This window comes from Crassostrea angulata, chromosome 10, assembly GCF_025612915.1.
Source record: "Crassostrea angulata isolate pt1a10 chromosome 10, ASM2561291v2, whole genome shotgun sequence".
Lineage (NCBI taxonomy): Eukaryota > Metazoa > Mollusca > Bivalvia > Ostreida > Ostreidae > Magallana > Magallana angulata.
The window spans coordinates 46,235,809-46,259,136 of record NC_069120.1 but is presented as its reverse complement, the minus strand read 5'-3'; the positions used below and the strand labels follow the sequence as shown (position 1 = coordinate 46,259,136).

Below are 23,328 nucleotides of genomic sequence, written 5' to 3'. Positions count from 1 at the left end.
TATCATATGATACAATATTGTATCATATTACATAAATTTAAAGAAATATTATATCATTTGATACATTTTCTTTTCATATTATACAATATCATATAATATGGTACAATAGCATATATAATGTCTTGATACGATTTCATATCATAGATACAAAATCTGCATTGTATCATGATATTATACGCTTTTCATATATAATATGGTTAAGGTGATCTCCCTGAGCGCTGTAATCTTTGATTATCCATACCCGGTACATGGCTATTTGTATGCAAAGTTTTGGAAAGATGGCATTACTAATAAATGTTTTCTTTAGAGTCATAATTTGAATACTCCAATATTTTGTATCAATCTTAACATATGCTCTTGTGTTCATTATGTATTGGCATTTGAAACCACCAGTAAACCAAAGTTTGATGAGTTAAACATAACTTTTATATGCACTAAACATGTTTGACTTCATACTGTAATATTTACATCTACCAATTATTATTCCCTCTATTTCTTACGTAAACTTATAGTTGATTCATAGCTCTATAGAAACAGCCAGACTGAAATTAACACGCCCCGTTTATCGATTGGTCAAAATCTACAGCAGCTGAAACTGACAAGAAAGTGACACGATTGAAATTGACACGCCCTGTTTATCGATTGGTCGAGACCTACAACTACCTATGAAAATTCAAGGACTGCACAAAATAATCATGATGATAACAGACTCAAAGTCTCACAGGAGACGATTTGGCTGTTTCTTTTAGCTAACGTACTTATGTGTATTAACAGTTACGATCAATTTTTAAATAAGTTAAAAGAAAGATGTTAATATAAACAATAAAATGCTTTCTTTAATGATTCATGCGGGTTCTGAAGGTAGCAATCGATCATGGCAGAGAAAATTTACATAACCCGCATTAACAGGTTATGTACTTTTTCTGCAATGTCGCTACCTTCATATCCCGAATGAATCACCAAAGAAAGCATTTCATTGTTTAATTAAAATCATAATCAAAAAATAGTGTTTATTTCTGTAAATAATCAATTTCCATGCAAAATTTTGGCAATAATTTCAGGAGAATCATCATTTCCTTTTGGGGCCCCATATATAAAAAAAAATGGCATGCAACATGGGTCACAAATAAAATAAATGAACATTTTAAATCCTCATCTTGATAGTTTTTAAATTATTGACATCACCTGTATTTCAGGTACCAACCTCCTTAATAAACGGGCTCTGATTTTCATTTTCATTTTCATAAAAGTTCACTCTACATTAAAAGTGTTATTATACTATAAGGTATGCTTTCATTACAGAAACAATGCCAGTGCTTTAGAAGTCTCCTAATAAAAGAATCACCACTCTGAAGTTTCTGAATTTCAGTTTTAATAGACAAATTTTACATACTTATGATCTATTGTATTGTATAGCTGCAATAATGTGAACCTCTCTGATTTTTTTAATCAGATATTTACTGGAGACTCCAAAAATAATAAAAAAAAAATTAAAATTGGAAGAGGACTCCATGTAATATGGCAGCCAGCTCTAGTACAACCTAGGCATGTAGACAACATAAATATATTGGACAATCAGTTTCATAAGTTCTGGTTTGTAACTACAATCCCGGCATGATGTAAGCGATATTGTCCAGAACACGGGTGTGAGTTTTTGCAGAGCATCCGTTGAGTTCGGGGACTTGTGTGGTCAGACACATGAGGGGCCCCACGGCACACAGCAGGGAGTCCAACAGGACAGACAGACTGCCCTGTACAGCTATCAGGCCCTGAAACAACAAGAGGTCTTAACTTAAAAAGCTGCATCTTTTCCCCTGACTGTAATATTCAACAATCTTTCTGAGATAAGAGAAAAATTTGGTAGCTCTTTTGCTTGTACAGTCATATTGAGAGTCCCAAATTGGTCAATGCACTGAACTGAATTGAGTTGGAATGAGCTTGCTTGTTCATAAACTACAATGTACTTCCACATGTTAATCTTCCTAACATGTATGATACAGCTCCAAGTGTACATGTTAAAACAGACCTTGGTTATTATACAGAATGTTAATTGACAGCCTCTCTACACTGGTATTATTATTAATAATCACGGTATTTCCATTAGCTTACAGATTCAAACAAAAACAAAATCAGAGGCCCATTGAGTAACTCCTTAAGAAACAATTCAAGAAATGGGTTTGCTTTTTCAGCAATCCATTATACTTATTCTGGGTAAACTGAAAATAATTAGCTCTTTTTTTTTTTCTAAATCAAAGTAACTTTTTCAAGTGTAATATAACTTTTTCTCTAAGAAATGGTATTTCTTATGCAGCTTTTATGGACAAGAATTTTAATAAAATGAAATGTTTACCTAACTTTGGCAAACAATACATTACCGTATATGTTAGAACTGGGTTACACTTGCTGGCAGGAAAATGCACTACACATAAATACTATTATACATGGCTTAATCAGCAAATATCTGTGTTCGTGTATTAGACCAATAGACACAAAATTAAAACCAAAATAATTTCTGCCATCTTACTCTGTGTTCTTGCAGTCGGATTCCAATAATACTGAGAGAATCCCCCACTAATTTCAGGTGTGCTGCCGTATCAATAGGATCAATGCCAAGCATCTACATTCAGAAAAATACAAGGTGGTAAACACAAAAGAAATCATTAAACAGTCACATCAAACATCACATAACTTTAGGTAGAGGTAAATGAGGGATAGGTTTGAATACTGTATACAGGGTTATTTTTGTACCCCCATTTTTTTTTTTACGCCCTTCTATATTTGCAAATGGTTTGCCTTGTGTTAAATTCACCCAGACACAGTTGTGTTTAAGAGAGATAATTTAAGACATTCAAATTCACCCAGTTTTAAATTCAACCGCTGACAACGAAGGTGAAAGGGTAAAAAATTAAATGGGGCAAATATTTCCCTGTATACAATGAAAATAAAAGGCTCGTTATACAAGTAGATTCCATTACCTTAGATGGACTACCAGACTGGTCCTCCTGTTGCTTGGCAGCATATAGTAAATATACAGTATACAGTAAAAGGATCGTTATACAAATAGATTCCATTACCTTAGATGGACTACCAGACTGGTCCTCCTGTAGCTTGGCAGCAGACACAGTAGCAGTGGAGTTGTTGGATGAGTGATGTTTGCCCGAGTGATGTCTGATTGGGGGGTGGTATATAGGGGGTGGAGTAGTGGAGCTGCTGGGTACAGCTTGGGCCCCAGAGACACTGGTCTGGCTCTGGCTGGAACCTCCTCCTTTCCCTGTTGTTATCAGCAAGCCTTTCCCCAGCAGTTTACGGGCTTCTCTCTTGGCTTTTCTTTTCCAAGCCTAAACATAAAATAATATATCCCTTCAAAGGAACTGTGGTTCATTTGTACTGCTATTTTGCATGGCAAACTGACATAGCTTGGTGGAAAACGACACAATTGTTTAATTAACATCCACCAACTAAAACTTCTACAAGCTACACCTCAATTTGCCCTGCAAAAGAGCAGCACTGCAGTTATCCTGTAAACATTAACTTGATGATATAAGAGTTTTTCAAGCACATGTATCAGAGCAGAGTTTACATTTGCAAATATGTTTCCTTATATGAAACTAGAGAATGGCGAAAACATTCAATTCTCTGTGAACTTTTTCATGACATCACAATGGTTACCCCATGCACTTATTGGATTATTGTGAATCTTAAAAACATGGTAATTTTACTAATTCTGAACGATTTGCCTTTTTAAAACGTAAATACAGTGGGTTCTGCTTAATCTGATAGACTAAGTGTACTTGTCAGGCAAAAATTATCAGATTAACTGATTATTATAATAACCAATTTTATCATTTCATAAAGGAAATCATGAGATGTAAACAATCCAAATGTGCATTATTTTAATTCCCATTTCAGCTTGCACAATTTACTGTAATAAATATCATAACAAAATAATTTGCAAATAGTATTATTTGCTTTTTTAATCTCTTTTCAACAAAATGTATCGATTTTGCAGATTAAATCCGTTAGTTACTTGCATGTGATTGCTATTATCCATAATCTTACGATGTATCGGACACCATCTTCTACCAGAGTGTGCTTATATCTAAAATGATCCTGTATAATCTGAATCTTTCTGGAAAGAAAAACAACTTATTTTTTAAATTAATTTATTATTCAGCACTAAAACTATGAACACTACAAAATAAAAACATAAGAACTACAAAATATAAACAAAAATAAATCATTACATTATTGACAATCACCTATGGGCACATGAACACTAGATCACCGCATAAACACAACACATGATCACATCTGACTTTCACTCGGTCAAGGGTTCAATTTTCACGGAATCCAATTCATGAACTCTGTCTTGGACTGCCTTTTTGTTCTTGAGGGCAATGATTTCACATTTCTCCAGAAGTCCATAGTAGTCATTGAAATTGTCACAGCCATTTTCCTCCAAGAACCTCCGAATGTACTCCATGCACTTTTTGGCACCATTTATACTTGTGGGAGTTTCATCGTCGAGGTCCCCACTCCCGGTCTCAGTCTCTTCCTCGTTACTCTCTTCTATATCACTGGACTCATCCTTTATAAATTCTTCATCGGAAGGAACCCTATGGCACTCCAAGTCCTTGTCGTGGTCGATGTACTTATAGAACTCTTCTCTCGTCATGCCGTCAGGAACAACAATCTCTTCCTCAGTTTCAACTTCTTCCGGAAGAAATCCAGTCTTTCTATAGCAATTCACAATGGTAATCATTTTCACATTCTTCCAAGCCTTAGATAGGAGATGAATGGCATCCAGCATGGTCAGTTTCCTGGCAAGGTCTGTGGCTGTCGATACACTGTCGATGTCTTCCACCAGTTTCCTTACAACTCCTGTTCGGTATAAAACTTTCAGGTTTCTAATGATTCCCATGCCGCAGGGCTGGATCATTGGCATCATGTTTTCGGGCAGGAATTCCATTCTTACGTTGCTAAGTCCTACAGCAGCTTCCGTGGGATGGGCCGAGCATTTGTCCACTAACAGCAGCACTTTCCTTCTTTGACGCACCATGTCCCTGTTGAATTCCTGTAGCCACTCGCGGAAAATGTCACCCGTCATCCAGGCATTCTTTGAGCTCTTGTAGGTAACTGGTAGACTCTTCTTCCCACGGAAAGACCTTGGATCACGGCTTTTCCCAATCACTAACAGTTTTCTCTTGTCTGTACCTGTCATGTTAACACACACTAATGCTGTCACTCTGTCCTTTGTCTTTTCACTCTTGAAGTTCAAAGTCCCATCTGGAAGGGCTCTGTAGTAGATCCCCGCCTCGTCTGCGTTGTAGACGTCATCTTCGGTGTATTTCTGTAGTAACTCGGGTAAAACTCTGGTTGTCCAGTGTTCAGCAGCTTGGGAGTCGGCATCCTTCTTCTCTTCATGCAACTTCTTATGTCCCACGTTGTTCCGTTGTTTCCATCTATACAGCCATCCAGCGGTGGGGTTGAAGTCTTCTATTTGCATGGTTGTGGCAAGTGATGTCGCTTTTTCCTGAAGGACGGTGCTTGATAATGGAATGTCCTTGCTGCGAGCCATAGTAAACCATTCTTTAAGAGCTCCTTCGACCGAGGGGGCCTTCCCAAAACGCTGTCGTTTTCTCTGGGGATTTTCGCTCGCTTTGTAGTCAGCTTTGATGGATTCACGGTTCTTGGATAATGTGCAAATCTGAAGAAAAAAACATTTAATTAATAAATATTCTTATTTATCTCATTTATGCTTTCTTTTTCTTTTTTTTCATGCATTTCTATTTTGATTTTATAAACGTGTTTCAGCGTTAATTTAAGCTTCCGTTACTTCGTTTGACAATTTGTGTACCTGAGGTTGTGAACATCCCATTCGCTTAGCGACCTCTGCTTGGGATAACTTCTGCTCTAACAGCTTTACTGCTTCATATTTGTCAGCCAGCGTCAGATCTCTCCTTTTCCTTTTCTGAGCCATGAGGAAAATGATTTGTGATTGGAAATTTCAGATGACTTAGCAGAAATCGCATAATTACATACAAGCCAAATTATCTTTTTATTGAACATTTTCTAACTAGTGTTCAAAGCTCCTCATACCTTAGCAACTAAAGGTTGTTGCATGATAAGTGACATGAGTTCAATGTTTAACACCCTTGCTGTGTCAATTTGTGTAACATGTGTTATAGAGTTTACTCATGCCAGATGACAAGTAATTAGTTTGGGTCAGTCTGCTCTTCTAATTATCCCCAATTATCAAGTCAATATAATTGGTCTGAGTCGCCCTAGCTTTTGAGTTATTATCATGAGTACTGTGCCTCACTTTTATTAATTATACATTTAGAAATTTATTCAAGTGAGTCAGACACTTTTAGCCACTATCTCATGTTGCTTATGTCTTCATACTGACTATCTAGTTGACTGTCCACCAGTCTGTCAGTAGACTAAGCAACATGCAGATAAATTTAAATCTGACTTATTTGGCATTTCAAAAAATAATTATTTTTATCCTGTTCTATTTGACTTTGTTCTATTTGATTATTGTTGCTAATTCATAGTAAATTCAAATCACTTGAACAATAAAATGTGAAACCTGCCTTCGAGTCATAGCTCTATGCATATTCGACTTTGAGGTCAATTTAAGCCAAATAACTATAATAACCTAACCCCCTGTCTCTTGGGTTGGGCCTATACGAGTTAGTTCCCCATATCCTATGGTTCCCTTTCTTGATGACATATACACAAACACAAACTAATTGCCAAAATTGCTCATCAAATGATTTGTATACATGAATAAACAAGATATCTGTGAGCCAACGCTCACTAGTAATACTCCCGCTCTGATGTGAATATGCAAAATAAGCAAAGTTGTCATTTAATAAAAAGCTGACATCCGATTGGTACAAAAAATATATCCCAACGTATGGCATATCTAAACAAATAGTGTTAAAATTTCAAGCATCTGCAATGAATTGTTGCTAAGAAATCTTTGTCGAAAATTTGTTTAAAACTTATGCTAAAAATAAACAAAGTTGTCATTTCACAGGAAGTTGACATCTGATAGGTACAGAAATGGATCCCACCATATGGCATGCCTAAACAAACAGTGTGTTAAAACTTCAAGCACATGCGATTTACAGTTGATTAGAGATCTTTGATGAAAATTTGTTTGAAAATTTAGGCTAAAAATAAGCAAACTTGTCATTTAACAAGAAGTTGATGTCCGATTGGTACAAAAATATATCCCACCATATGGCATGCCTAAACAAAAAGTGTGTTTCAAGCATCTGTGATAAACAGTTGCTGAGAAATCGTCGACAAAATTTCTTTGAAAATTTAAGCTGAAAATAAACAAAGTTGTCATTTAACAGGAAGCTGAAATCCGATTGGTACAAAAATATATCCCAACGTATGGCACGTCTAAACAAATAGTGTGTTAAAATTTTAAGCATCTGAGATGAATAGTTGCTTGGAAAAATGCGACAGAAATTTATGTTACGGACAGACACACAATGGTAAAACAGTATACCTCCTTCTCCTTCGGAGCGGGGGTATAATAACCAAAAACAAGCAACACTATTTATTCTCAATTTCTTTTAATCTAAACTGCCCTCAGGTAAGTTTTAGGGTGATTTCACCATGCATTGGACACCTTTGGTTTTTTTTCCCTTTGTTCATGCATCAAATATTGTCCAAATATAAACAAAACTTGTCTTAAAAGTTACAGGTTTTCCCCTTGCCTAATTATTGGAGAAATAATTGTGAAATTGTAAAAAATGTAGAAAATAAAGCAAATTAATGAAGTGTTGAACTATTTCACCATGGATCGGACAATATTAACCAAGCATCGGACAGCTATACAGTAGAGATTAAAAATTACAACATTTTTCTGGTTTTAATGCAAAAATACAAAGGTTCTGAAAAATAAATTCATTCAATTGCTATTCAGATTTCTTTTAATGTAAATCCTCTAGTCTACACATAGGAATTTTTATATACTGCAGTAGTATTTCTGTTCAAAGGAATATTTATCATGAGGGGTTCTTTATCGTGCCAGCTCATACAGGAAATTTGGACTAAAAAGGATGTGTCCGTAAAACTCGATTTTTAAGTCGTCTGAGGAAAATGTTTGTTTCAATTATTTTTTTAATATTTATTTTACTTCACATTTAAAGTATATCACAAGGAATGGGCACATAATCTCCATATTATTAGAAGAAATCATGCACTGAAAATTGTCTGATGCATGGTTAATTTGTGTCCGATCCATGGTGAAATGAACATATGGAGCATTAATTGTTTCAATTTCTTGGACTTATTTTAATCAAATTTTGTTTCAAAACTTACTTCTTTCTAATTATTTTATGCAGAGAGTGCATTTTCTCTAATTCATTTTCTCTAATTCACAATCAAATACACAACATTCAAATAATGCTTTAGTGTAAAATCTCCATTAATTTTCAATGATGGCGTATTTGACGTCATTTTACGATGCCTATATTGCTATTCCTTTGACAAAGTGAATGTCAAATTCTTAATGATAAAGTTCATTAGTTCTAATTCAGAAATATACGAAACAACACATGAGCGCATGCACATTTATTTGTATATTTTAACCAAAGTTGTCCGATCCAAGGTATGTGTCCAATGCATGGTTAACTCACCCTATTTGAAATGTGGTCGTGCTGAACAATCAATGTAGGTATCTTTCATCTATCGACCAGCTGACCATCTGTGTTTGTTGAGCTGTGACTTATCCCTTGAAGCACCATTATTTGCAAGTTTTTTGCATGTGCCAAGGGGTTTACACAATGAGAGGTTATGTACGTGGTGTGAAAACGTCAACTAATAATCTATCGGCTAACAGAAATCCTATCAGATTAGCCGAAATTAGGAGTTTTTCCTATCAGATTATCAGGAAAAATCATAAAGGCTAATATAGTAAATGGTTCAGTGTTTTGATCTTATATCAGATTAATTAACCGAATTATTTGATAAACCGCTATCAGATTAAAAGGAACCCTCTGTATAAATAATATACAGCAAGTTAAAGAGTTGACCAGGATATGAAGTTGGTTGGTACGTGATCAAATCTTCTGAGAGGCCCTTTGGGCTTCACAGGATTTGATCACATGAACAACTAAGCTCATATCCTGGTGAACTTTTTAACTTGCTGTATCATTTCTTAAATGAACATAATGATTAGGTTACAAACCATTTTATCTTTGGCTGGAACACTCTGCCATATCTCCCCTAGTCTTCTACTCAGCTGTGCAAAGTCTGAAATGCACAATGATCACATTAATCCAAAAATTCATAGTTCAAAATACCTGGTATATGCAAAGAGGGACTTGGAAATTTTAAAAAATATATATTTCATTGCAAAAAAATTTATTTAATACCTGATGTCTCAAAGACGAACAAAAAACTATTTTTAATACATAAAGACATGATAAAGCATGCTGAGTAAACTTATTAATCATATATTTATGAACTGATTGAATGAATGCTTACCGATTCCTGGGTTTTCATTCAGCACTTTGTAGCGTACGCTGTTGCACCACATTGTGTATGCTGTTAACCTTTTCCTCTTTTTCTCCTTCTGCAAATGTCAAAATGTTTTGCTCAAAAACAGGTTTCAAGACATACCGGTATTCTTTCAAAATTATCCCTAAAACTGTAGAGAACTTTATGGCCTTGACTACCTTCTTTTGTTCATTTGTTCCTCTATCCGATCATTTTTATTTACCAATTAAACATTCAGTTAGAATGAGTGTTTTGTAGAAGAAGACTGTTACGACTGTAGAGAACTTTATGGCCTTGGCTACCTTGTTTTGTTCATTTGTTCCTCCATCAGATCACTTTTTTTTACCAATTAAACGTCAATCAGAATGAGTGTTTTGAGAAGATGACTGTTATGACTAGAGCATGCTTTTATAACACATTCAAAGATGACTTACTGGACCCTTCTTTTCTTTCCCTGCTCCTGAATTTGACTGATTCTCATCTGAAATTAAGCAATAAACTCTCAACATTTTTGTGGCTTTTAACCATTTTTTAACACCTCTACTCAAACACAAACACATCAATAGACTTTGACCAATAAGATAAGCTTTAACCTTTCTTTCCTTTCTTTTTGCTTGGCGGGGTCTTTTTGGTACTTTTCTTGGGAGTTTCATCAGCAATAATGAGGTTTCCATCCTGGGTTTCAAACTCCCAGTCCATCTCATCATCATTATCATCCAAATCATCCTCCATCAGATCATCGTCATCATCATCTTCTTCTTCATCATACTCTTCGTCATCATCATCATCTTCGTCAAGAATTGACACTGACTGTTTCCTCTTGGTTTTCTTTATCTGTTTAAACCAGGATGTCATTAAACATTCAACATTTGTAAAATAATGCCAACACATTAAATATTAAATTTTTTCTGTACAGAATTCAATATGATCTGACCTTCTTCTTTATATCCATCCCTACACTTGAGGTGGATGGTCTGCCTGTGTCAATAGAACCAGTAATGGCAGCGGGTGCTGCATGACCATATGAAGCATCCCCTGCCGGCCCTATCTGAGACACTGGGGTACTCTCAGTGGACAATTTTAACCTGACTGGTTTCTTGACGTTCTTGTCTGACACTGGTGAATTAATCTGGGAGAGGGTCTGTGTTGATATCACAGGCTCAGAAAACTGGGCAGGTTTGTTCAGCAACATTTTGATGACACTTTTACTCTGTGAATCCCCAGCCATGCTTGTCACAGGTTCTTCTTTCACAGTTTTGGCTTTGGGTGTTTTCTTCTTTGGTGGGGATTTAGTTGGTGATACATTGCTTTCCTGTTGAGCCATTTTAGTCAGATGTGTGAGTAGGGCTGAGCCAGGGGCAGACTGAGGCAATAGGATATTGGGATCTACTGTGTCTATTGGTTCATCTTTCACACTGCCAATCTGGTCCCCCATCACAGCCTCACCAGGGCTAACAAATGGGCCGGAAACCAGCATTGGTTCTGTCTTGATGGATCCGAGTTTCTGGTCATCAACAACTCTTACCAGCTGAGGGTTTTTTCTCAAGTGTGCGAGGAGCGAGGACTGAACATCAGTGGATGTTGATGTATTCAAAGCATTCATGAGATTCAACTGTATGTTGGCAGCCTGTAGGATCTGAGGCTGTATCCCTCCAGCAGCTGTAGATGCCGTAAGTGTGCTGAATTCTGGACTGCCAACTTTCGGCGTCTTTTTAGTGGATTTGACCTTTTCTGCCTTTTCAAATTCCTCCATTTCTATCACTTTGGCAGATTTCTTCCTGACCTAAAAAAGAATCAAATGCCAACAAAATCTTACTTTATCTTAACCATGATTTTTCAATATAAAATTATTGAAAGTAAATGTGAATATCAAATTATTTACAGCTAATTTAAATACATGTATTCATTTTAGCAGATTATCAATCTAATATAAAATTAGTTTCTGAGAAACATACACATCAAAATTTGATATTCTATAAAATTGACTATATATTCAAAAGAATATGAGCAAAATTCCCATAGATTTCACTCACCCTGGATTGCTTCGGGGTGTCTGACGGTTCTATTTTTGGTTGGATGATTGACTCTGGAGACACTATCATCTGAGGGGTGCCAGAAATTACCTGCGGCGAGGAGGCAATTAATTGTGGAGAAGTATTGATCAATTGAGAAATGGAAGTAATCAACTGAGGAGCAGAGCTGATCAGCTGAGGAATGGAGCTGATCAACTGAGGAGCTGTGTTGACTGACTGAGGAGCCACACTGATCAATTGTGTAGGATTACTGATGAGCTGAGAGTCTGCACTGATGATCTGGGGAGCAGCCATGATGAGTTGAGGTGTAGAGGAGATTATCTGAGGTGTGGCTGTTAGGAGGTTGGGGCTGGACTTCAGGACCTGAATCTCCACAGGCACCGGTTTTGTTTCCACCTCTTGAGTCTCTGGGGAATCTTCGTCTCCCTCATCTTGGTCCAAAAACCGGGCTGGTTTTTTCCTAGCTCGACCAGACCTTGAGACACTGGAACCTATGAATTAATTAAACATTGTGTCTATAGAAACATCCAACTGAAAGAAGCATAAGTTTGGACGCTCTATGAAAATAATTAACGCAATGAACATTTATTTAAAAACATGGAACTAATCAGCGAAATATCAAAGACACATGCAATATAAGATTATTAAACATGATGTCACAGAAACTATGTACAGCTGTACAGGGGCAGTGTGTGAGTGTTCCTCCGACATTATATAGCTGCACTTGTCTTGAGTGAGACACAGAATGTCATGCAAAGTTTCTTTGATACTCACTGTCTTCATTTTTGCTCATCTTAGCTGACGATGGCGCGTATTCAAAATCATCTTCTCTCTTTCTTTTGCTTGCCATCATGCATCACTGATTTGGTACCAAAAAAAATCCACTTCCTGTTTGGGTCTTCAGAGGTGAATGATTTACATTTATACTGTAGAAAATTCAAATCGTAATATAAACACAACATATTTATCGGAAAGCATTGTTTGACGATTCAATATATTTTGTACTATATGATTGGAATTTTTGATCATCTTAGATTATTGGTTGCTATATTTTATCCACTAGATATCAAAGCCGGTCAGGTTCTGCATTATTACCGAGCCCGATAAGAATTAATTTCAAATTAGTCTTAAAATTCCATTAATCAGCGTTAATTGTCCAATCATTTTAAGAACATAACATAAAATCATTTAAAGAAAAATTAAGAACCTTAGATAGACTCTTATGATGTATATTGTCATACAATCGTTTGTATTTTGTCGGGATCGTCATTCAATTTAAAATAATGGAAGGATACAAACTACGCTCCTGCATAGTTGGGCATGAAAAAGATGTACGTGCCGTGACTCCAACATTATTTCCGAGTGATGGTATTCTTTCGGGATCCCGAGATGTTACAGCAAGAGTTTGGATACCAAATGAGTATGTTTTCATGTATTCTTAAACCAAAATAATTAATTTCTGAATTGCTTTGTCATCTTTCTCATCAGTTTCATAAATTTTGATGTTAACTTGTGTTCTTTAATTTGCTATTCTTAAAAAAGTAACTGTTATATTGATTCGATAATTTTGGATAGAATGGATCCCGGGTTTCACCCAGGTTTGCTGATGAGGGGTCATAGTAACTTTGTGTCAGCAGTGTGTGTTATGCCCCCTGATTCCACCTATGAACAAGGGTTACTCATCACAGGAAGTAATGATAAGACTATATTAGGATATACTCCAGACTCGCCAGAACCAGTCTTCAAACTTACAGGACACGAAGGAAATGGTATGAAAACACAAGCTATATTAACATGTTATTTGTATGAAATGTATTCTGGAAAGGATGTGAATAGAAACAGCATCTTTCATTCTTGTTTTCAAATGTAAATCATTGATTTGAAATCAGGAGGTGATTCTTAAGAAAAATGAGGATTACTTAGCTTTTTTATTTTTATGCCCCCCTTCTAAGAAAGGAGGGCATATTGCTTTGCTGTTTTCGGTCGGTATGTCGGTTGATCCGCCAACAGTTTATGTTCATCTTCTTCACAGAGGATAACATATTGAAATGAAATTTGGTATACAGATTAATCATGATAATATCTAGGTCGAATTCCATATTGGGTATGATCAAGCAATTTTCGACAGAGTTATGCCCCTTGGATGTAGAAAAAATCCAATTAAGGTATACGTTTACTCAGAATGAAAAAAAATTCCACTGATGATAATGAAAAACCATCTATTGTGTGTTAAAGACCTATCATGGTAGTGCTATTTTTCACTTTCAAAAAAGTAGGTCAATGACCTACTTTTTGAGATAATGGCCATTGACTATTTCTTTATATTTTAAGAAAAGTCCCTAAAACTTTTTGAGTATCATTGAATTTTTCTTACTTGTGAAAATAATACAAATTGCTAAACTCTTTTAGAAATTAAATACAGTTTATGAATATCAGTAACACTAAACAGACACAAAGCATTAAGTTTTCATTCACAATTTTTATGAATATTCCAGTCTGAATTTCCTCTATCAGTTTTCAAATTCCTTACCTTTTTTGATTCAATTTTACAAAAAACTGAATGATGATAATACTAAAACATCAATAGCATTAAACTAGGTATATTGACCTTACTCTGCAGGCATAAAAGTTATATGAGGTCAATGATCAAAATTTTGGGATATGGTGTATTTTATCGTTTTTAAGCAGTTTTCAATATTTTTGTAGTGTGTGCCATTCGAATATCTAAACAAAATAGTGAGATAAAACCAGCAGAAAATGTGCAAAATTATGTTGACTAAAAGATAAAATCTTCACTTTGAATATGACAGTACTACCAAAAAAATTTCAGTGAAAAATAAAATCTGAAAATTTCAGTCCGAATTTCCTCTGTTTTGCTAAAAGTAAAACTTTGTTTGAGCCTAATTGCATAATGTAGTAAAAATACTAAATGGTTTGTCAATAATGATTCATTTCATGAAAACTTTTAGTGTTTAGAACAAATTTTACTCATGACATTGAACTTTGTAAGAATCCGAATTTTAGAACTCAAACCCTGAGTAAACAACGTCCTTAATTGCAGTTTCTATTCATTTTCTTCACATTCATTGTTTTAAAAGGAGGGGGGCATAAGTGTTTTACAAACATCTCTTGTTTTTCTAGTATGCACCCTGGCAGCAGGAAAATTTGGAACCCTTCTAAGTGGATCATGGGACAAAACTGCAAGAGTTTGGTTAAACCAAAAATGTGTCATGACTCTGAAAGGTATCTTATTTGTTTGCTCACATAAAGTGAGGAACTTGTACAGTATTTACATACATGTAACTTGAGAAAATTGTTTACGTTAATTTTGTTCTTAAACATTACAAACTTGCATTTTTTTAAGTTTTAGTTTTACAGGTCCTCTATGATTCTTATTCTTGTCTGAAAAGAAGATATTTTGTTTGTCCATTGTTCAGGACATGAAGCAGCAGTTTGGGCTGTAGGAATAATGCCAGAACAGGGCTTCATGTTAACAGGGTCTGCTGACAAAACAATCAAGCTGTGGAGAGCTGGCAGGTGTGAGATTACATTCAAAGGTAGGTGCAAGTCTTGTTCATTGTATTCAGTTAACCACTTCATTAAAAGATTACAATCCAAAGATGCATTACATCTAGAACCCTTAAAAAAGGAGAAGGAGTCATTGGTTAGTTGCATCAATTGTCCAATGAACAGACTTCACTACTGGGTCTAAAAAGTACTGAAAGTGCCATTTTTACTGATGATTTCTGATATTAGTTTATTGATATTGTACTGTTATTACTGAGAATTACTGATATTTACTGATAATGTTACTGTTGTTACTGATTACTGCTGTTGGTTCTGATATTTACTGACGGTTTTGGAGTCATTAGTTCGTTGCATCAATTGTCCACAGAACAGACCGGGGAGACTAATTTTCTGGAACTGATTGACATTTATCATTGATGTCCCACTTAATATTTTTATCTTTAACAAAAATATTTTCTGCAACTGATTGACATATATTATTCATGCCCACATTAATAAGTTCATGGCCCACTTAACATTTTTATTCATAACAAAAATGTTTTCCCTCATCAGGACATGAGGACTGTATTAGAGGACTAGCCGTGTTGAACAACCAGGAGTTTATTTCCTGCTCCAATGATGCGTCTCTCCGTCGATGGTCCGTGTCAGGAGACTGTCTACAGGTTTATTATGGCCACGAGAACTTTATCTACAGCGTGGCTGTGTTACCCAATGGTCAGGACTTTATCAGTGGGGGTGAGGACAGGACCATGAGGGTATGGAGGGACGGGAAGTGTGTACAGACCATCGCCCATCCTGCCCAGTCTGTCTGGGCCGTGTGTGTTCTTCCATGCAATGGAGATATTGTTTCAGCAGCAAGGTTAGGACTCACGCTTGCCTGTTTGTGTTGTTGTTGATGAAAGATATACATGTGTACGCAAAGCAATGCAAAATTTTTTTTCAGTTTACAAGATTTTTAACTTTGATTTGCAACAGCTCGGTGAAAGATTTGATATTTTATAGATGTATCTTTTAAAGCTGCTTGGTCCGATTTTTTTGAAATTACAGTATCAACAGTTTTTTCATACAAATCATTTATCTTAGAAAGTTATGGACTTTCTCCTATTTACACCAGCAGAATCAGTCTCCTTTCAAAGTTAGAAATATTCAAAGTAAATAAAAATAATTTCTCTTTGGGCAAACGAAAAAACAAACCAAAATGCATCACGGGAATTTTTAGAAAAGGAAACCACTTGGTTTCGTCCCCCGAATGATTGGGGTTATTCAACCCGCATGCTATGCATCGATTGTAAAGAAAGCAAAACTTTGGAAATATTAGCGAACAAAACGTACACATGTTTATTGTAATTTGTCTGATCATTTTGACCTTTATTTAAAGCGATGTCAAATTCGTAATACAACCATACCCGTCTAGTCGTCTGGGGTGAAATTTAACATGAGGCGAAATAACGCGGTACCTTTTAATGTCGTTTGTTGTGTTAGCAAATTTTGTACGTATTTTTCTTCATTGAAATTTGGCATAATTGACGGGCATAACTACTGCAATGTCTATTATTATACATATATTAAGCATAGCCATCATTTAAAAGCGTGCATAAAATTTGATATAAAATCGGACCAAGCAGCTTTAAGGATTAAAGCCAAACGCATGATAAGGAAAACAGTACTAAAATGAGATCATATAAGGTAATAATTATGATTGTTATTCAGTGATGGTGTAATACGAGTGTTTACAACAAAACCGGAGAGAATGGCCCCTGCAGATGAGCAGAAATCTTTTGAGGAGCAGGTAGCAGCCTCTGCAGTACCCAAACAGCTCGGGGACGTAAAGTTAGAGGAGCTGCCAGGACCAGAGGTCCTTCTTAATCCTGGTACAGCAATTTATTATTACTCACTCCAAAGTCAGCAACAAACGGCCAATGACACTCTTAGATACCAGTAACTTGTAATTTTGGGATTTAAATCATGTTTTGTGTCTCTAAAATTTAAAGTTATGTATTGTTGTTTGTATTGTAGTGTTAAAACAAAATTTTCCTTTTCCTATATAAATGTATCGGCTCTACATTTTCTGTAAATTGATTGTAAAGGTAGCAAGGATGGCCAGCAGAAGATCATCAGGCGAGGTCCAAATGCTGAGCTCCACCAATGGGATTCAAGCAAACAGGAGTGGACCAAGGTCGGGGACATTGTGGGCTCCAGTGGGGGCACTCAGCAGTCATCCGGAAAAACTCTGTTTGAGGGGAAGGTAAGAAACACCAGTGAGAGAATTAAGTCACCGGGGGGAGGGGGGGGGGGCATGTAAGGATTGCCTGGAGAGTCTATTGTGTAGGAAGCAATTACAATGAGCTGGAATAAAAAATATCAACAGAAAAGGAAAAATGGGACCTTGTTGTTTCAATCTTATTAATTTTGTAACAAAAATTTAATAATACTGATTGATAAAAAATAAAAAATACTTCTGATTAATTGCTGGAAAGTAGAAAGATTTTATTAATTTTGTAGCAAAATTTAATAATACTTATTGATAGAAAATAAAAAATACTTCTTATTAATTGCTGGAAAATAGAAACATATTTTGTAGAAGCATTAAATGGTGTATTAGTTATCTTCCTTTTTTCCTTGTAAGACTTGTACGTTGCTTTATGTTCTAGAGAAAACGTCATGATAGCTATACTTTCTCTCTACTCCAGGAGTATGACTATGTGTTTAGTGTGGATATTGAGGATGGTAAACCCCCCTTGAAGCTCCCCTTCAATGTTACAGAGGACCCCTGGTTTGCAGCACAGAGATTCTTGGATAAAAATAGCTTAAGTCAGTTGTTTCTAGATCAGGTGGCCAACTTCATCATCGACAATACCAAAGGAGTAACCCTGGGGCAGGAGAGTTCCGGATATGTGGACCCCTTCACAGGTCAGTAGTGGCCAATAGTGGGAGCGGTCAAGGAGATGTTTAGATCAGAAAAACTGATATATTAGCATATAACATAGATGTCAATTTTACATGTAAATTTATGGAATTTCAACAGAGTTATTGTTCTTGGACTTAGAATATTAATGTAATTCGCTGTAACATGACTGAACCTAATTTGCATGGTTTAAACTGAGTTTTCATCTCTTACAACATGATTGAGCTCACATAGGATGTGCAATTCTTTTTTATCACGGGTTATTCCTTGAACAACTTCCTTGTTATAAGGAATATTAATGTGTATGTATTAATGTCTGTTTTTTAAATACCGGTACTTAGACATGTGTATAATGATTAAAATTTGTTCGTCATGTTTTGTTTAAAAATAAATTTACAGCACAAAGGAAATAGACTACAGTATTATCTGTTCAGTATATCATGCATGCAAGTTCAACCTGCTCATCATTAATAACTGTTGAGATACTTTTCCGGAATCTATAAATAGGTGCCAACAGACATGTTCCAGGATCAAGCACAAATCAGGCGGCGGCCTCCGGAACTGACCCGTTCACCGGAGGGGGGCGTTACATTCCTGGGGGTCAGCCCACTCAACCTCAGAGCTCTCTGGTCGATCCATTCACAGGTACAGGACAGACATGGGATTTATTCATGCATTTTGACACAGAAAATGGGCAAAAATGTTAATATTTGTGTGCTGTGTATCTTAAAAATGATAATTTTAATGATACTACATGTATTAGAATTGAGTTGTCGTCTTTATTCTAGGGGCATCCAGACACCAACCTAGCAATGTCCATGTTAACCTGGCCAGTAATACATATTTCCCACAGAAGACCTACGTCACATTTGAAACTGCCAACCCTGGTCAGATTATCAGTAGGTGCCATTATTTATCATTGTGAATCGTTTATACATTCCTTCTCTACTTAGATTGAGTTATAATGTAGAGGCAGTATCACTGTCATATCAGCAATTTTTAAGGAACTTTAACAGATTCTTCATTCTTTTAGTAATGATGTGTTTGTTTTTGTTACAACAGACAAGTTAAAGGAGTTTAATGAGAAGGTTGGGGCTGAGAACCAGCTTAGTACGGCTGAACTAGATTCCCTGCAGACACTGATGGAGGGCAAGGACGTGACAGATGTCCATATCTCCAATATCAGCAAGGTTCTGGACTGGCCCACTGGTAATTCATCCTTTCTATATCATATTCCTCTGCCTTGTGCGATGGTCTTTGCCTCCTCCCAGGTTTTGCCAATTTTTTTTTCTTCAAGTCCGATTTAAACACACTTTTATTTTCATTGGCTTTCCTTGCTTCATATATGCTTGCATAGTATAAAGCAAGCTATTTGGAAGGGTAACAGTTGAAATTGACTTGTAACAATTCGATGCGTTACCCGTTGCCAAGTGTGTTGCTAACACTGAGGGAAACACTTTTTTAAAACAGCTAGATAATAAACTGTGTCGAAACCAATCAGATTTCAGTATTTAACATGAAAGCATAATTATTGAAAATATTTATTATATAACGGTTACTCTAGGTTGCTCTACTACAGGTTTTCATTTCTAATCCTATCGTAAACTTAGATCCATTTATGAAGATGATGTGATTATGTTAGAATGCTAATTCTGATTAGCATAATGATGCTCTCTGGTCAGTTTAAATATCCCTTTTGTACATCTACACTTCTGCAGCTAAAAATTTCATTACTATCTATTGTATGAAAGAATGATCTACATGTATAGCTTTTTAGCATGTCACATGTTTCACTTTGACACCAGCTCTATAGAGGGGCTTTGTTCGGTCATAACAAACGACGTGGCAATCATGAAAATCATTAAATGACCCCTACAATGTGGGTATGGAGTAAGGGTCTTGTGGCTGACCTATATAAGGCATATATTGATTAGTATCATAATCTATAAAATCTCCTTTGGGCCAAAATAAAATTATTGTTAGTTTGGAATTGCCTCCCGCCTCATTGAAAAAAATTTTATTAGCAAAAAAATAGAAAACTTTTTTTTTAATGTAGAGATTTTGATTTTTTACCTATTTTTAATTAGTTAAACTTCAAGTTTGAAAAAAAAATTCTCTCCCTCCTTCTCTCTTGGGTCTATAAACCCCCAGGTGGCAATTCTAAACAAACATTTTCCTAAGGATGGCCTTGTAGCTAACATGGGGTCGGGTAATACCGGTATATTTTGTGGATTTCAAGGTCCCTGTTTCTCTTATGATCTGGTGATTGGGCCCAAATTCCTATTTTTGAAATTTATGCAATACATTTACACCTTTTATCAGCTTTACAGTTTACTACTGATTTTAGACTTTCAGAGGATAATTATTTGTTTTGCATTGTACTTGCATGAATGCAAAATCTCTTTTTACCTCTTGATTATGCAACACTAAGTGGTTTCTACATTTTGAAATATCAGATTTATCGTACTGCACGAATAGATATTTACATAATGTAGAGTAATTATTCTGGTTCAAGTAATTCAGAATTTTTATGTAAATATTGAACTTCGATCCTCTTATGCAATGTACTGACACGATAAAATAAGAACATGGGATGATTATTTGTTGCCTGATTTAAAAACAAAGACAACGGACCACAAACTTAAGATGATTGATGTTTTGCAATAAGCTTTTCTAGGAATGCCCTTTATAGATGTATGAATTTTGACGAATATTCTCAAAAAACGCTTGTGTATTGCATAATTCAAAAACTGATTTCTACTTTCCAGAGCAGTGTATGGTTAATTAAGTGTGTAAATAATTTATGTAAATGATAGCAACATATATGTAGTATTTTAAAGTTGATTCATATAGTTAGGTTTTTGGTTACCATAAAAATAGATTTTTTTCTATTCAAGAAAACTGGGTTTAAATTGTAGTGTTCAGAATGAATGTTCCTATGTGAGGTACAGCATCTCTGAATAGGTTTTCTTTTGATATACCTTTTTGTGTTTCACCAGAATGATCAAGGTTATCTTTGCAAGTCATGGCCATTCATTTCTTTTCATAAGTCTTGTAGCCAGTCATGTAAAAAAAAAAATCATCAAGCAAGACTTGGTCTTGTGAAAATAAATATGGTGATGGGGTGCACAGTCCCTGGATCTTTTAGACCTCACCTGAAAAATATACGAAATTGGTTAAAAATGCTACATGTACTTACACAAGGTAAAAAAATTAGTTTGATAAGAGAAAAACTGGATGGTTATAATAAGATAATTGGCCTCAACCTAAATGCACAGAAAATAAATGGTATTATAAATTTTTTGTGAGATTCAGGATCAAAGGCAGATATCAAGGAGGAAAATTTTTAGATTTTCTTTTCCAGCAATTGAAAAAAGGAAATGGGGAAATCTAGAGATGTATGACACCTATACATGTACCAGGGTACTGCATGTAATTACTATAAATACTGTATTATGCCAAGACATCTTTGATATGATAAAGTTATGACCCTGAATATGGGGGTTAAGTTCAAGAACTTGGATATCATAAGGCCATGATTAGGGGTTAATTATGTTTTGTTTTCAAGTGGCTGGTACAGACACCATATGAGAAATAAATACTTGTTAAAATACAACATAAACCTGTACCTAACATTTAAACAAATTTGCGGCAGCTTCTCAACAATGAAAAAATATTCCTCATGAATAACAAATAAAATCAATTTTTAAGAACTTGAGGTTCTTATTTGGCCCACTCCTATTGTACTTTTGGGTAACACTACGAGTCTAATATGTCTTTATTTAATTCCTGCATGGAGAGCATGTTTCTTCAATGGATCAATTTCCCATTGTTTGCACTTGTCAAACAGCACTCCTGATGTCTGGGTGTAAAAAGTTCAAACTTTTGAAAGCATTTTAAGAGATTATTTAAATAAATATCGAGTTCCATTCTTTAAATACCGTAATTTTTATTAAAAGTGTAAAGATTATGAAATATTCTACTTTTAAGGTGATGTTTATTTCTGCATCAGATCACTCTAACTACAATGTATATTCCAAATCAAGAAAATTGTTTTAACAAAGTAGATTTGAACAAACTTTAATGTGTCATTGAATTAAGTCAAATTAAATTAAATTGATTGAATCAATTAAAATAAGAAAAAGTGCTGAGAAGGTACACATAAAGTATATGAACAGAGATATTTCCCTCCCCTCTTCCTTGAAATTGCAGAAATGTGACAATTACCTGCTTGTTTGCAAATTGAATAGCACTCATCTTCTGTTTTGCAATCATATGGCATTCTTTCCAGAGATTAACTTCAAATGGGGCAAAAAGAAACTTAGAAAAATGTTTCACAAAGATTTAAAGAGACATTGTATAGTGTTATAAGTGCTTGGTAGTCTCTTTGCTCCCTTGCTAAAACCATGCCAATGTATTTTGAATATGAATATCAGAAAAAAAGTCACTAGTATGCATTCAATAATATATTTTGGCATCAAATAAAAATCTGCAAAACCGGTATTCAAATATGTTTTGAAGTTTCTTCTTAAAGAATAAAAGAAGGATAAATACACTTGTAATCAGATATGTCTTGAAATGTCTTCTTAAAGAATATAGAAAGGATAAATGTAATTTTAAACTGATGTTCATAGTGTGATCAATTTCTCATGCGACTGTTTGATTTTCTTCAGAGTTTATTTTCCCGGGCCTGGATGTCCTACGCGTAGCCATCAGGAACCAGAAGGTGTGCGACCACGTCTGTAGTCAGCCGGGTTTCCTAGAGCGACAGGTTCTGTTCCTGGCCCCAAGCTCTCCCGTCCCCACCCAGCTCCTCGCCCTCAGGATCCTGGCCAACTGTTTCAAACACGCGAGTGGGCAGCGGCTGTTACTGGCCGAGCGGGAGACTGTGATAACTGAGGCCCTGAACTGTCGACTGACCCCCAATAAAAACGTACAGGTCGCCCTGGCCACCCTGCTACTGAACTACTCAGTGTGTTTACAGGACATGGTCGACGAAGAGGCGGGCTACTCCCAGTGTCTGCTGGCCGTCGCTAGCGTGATGGAAAACCCGCTGGACCCAGAGGCTGAATTCCGATTACTTGTTTGTTTAGGGACACTGATTTGTAATGACAAGAGCACCAGGGAGCTTGCTAAGTCCCTGGAGCTGCAGAATCTTATTATTCCAATGCAGACCCGAGTCGAACCCAAGAAAGTGAGCGAGTGTGCGGGATTCGTGATAAATCGTTTACAATAGTCATTCTTTTTTTAAATACTGTTTAGTGCTTCTTTTTTTTGAAAACATGACACAGTTTGGTAAATATATTTAATTCAATCATTAAAGTCTGGTGGTTGATA

At 35.7% G+C, this 23,328-nt stretch overlaps 2 protein-coding genes across 3 annotated transcripts; one reads left to right on the top strand and one right to left on the bottom strand.

Annotated features, from left to right (window-relative positions):
• Positions 1-1,350: 1,350 nt before the first annotated feature.
• Positions 1,351-12,473, bottom strand: LOC128165601 (HMG box-containing protein 4-like). Of its 2 annotated transcripts, XM_052830295.1 has the most exons (10): positions 12,333-12,472; positions 11,559-12,049; positions 10,460-11,308; positions 10,119-10,359; positions 9,960-10,006; positions 9,514-9,601; positions 9,215-9,279; positions 3,075-3,338; positions 2,525-2,617; positions 1,351-1,769 (listed from the first exon to the last, which is right to left on the bottom strand). In XM_052830295.1, exons 1-10 carry the CDS (start codon positions 12,409-12,411, stop codon positions 1,602-1,604), a joined length of 2,385 nt encoding a protein of 794 aa, XP_052686255.1. In that variant the 5' UTR covers positions 12,412-12,472; the 3' UTR covers positions 1,351-1,601. The 2 variants fall into 2 exon arrangements, with proteins under 2 accessions (XP_052686255.1, XP_052686254.1); XM_052830294.1 differs by lacking the exons at positions 1,351-1,769; positions 2,525-2,617; positions 3,075-3,338 and adding exons at positions 4,147-5,707; positions 5,858-5,971 and having other exon boundaries at positions 12,333-12,473.
• Positions 12,474-12,754: 281 nt separating this feature from the next.
• Positions 12,755-23,328, top strand: LOC128165602 (phospholipase A-2-activating protein-like). The gene is made up of 12 exons (XM_052830296.1): positions 12,755-12,978; positions 13,134-13,327; positions 14,700-14,801; positions 14,996-15,115; positions 15,639-15,945; positions 16,797-16,957; positions 17,174-17,331; positions 17,777-17,996; positions 18,499-18,636; positions 18,780-18,890; positions 19,054-19,200; positions 22,665-23,328. Exons 1-12 carry the CDS (start codon positions 12,842-12,844, stop codon positions 23,225-23,227), a joined length of 2,358 nt encoding a protein of 785 aa, XP_052686256.1. The 5' UTR covers positions 12,755-12,841; the 3' UTR covers positions 23,228-23,328.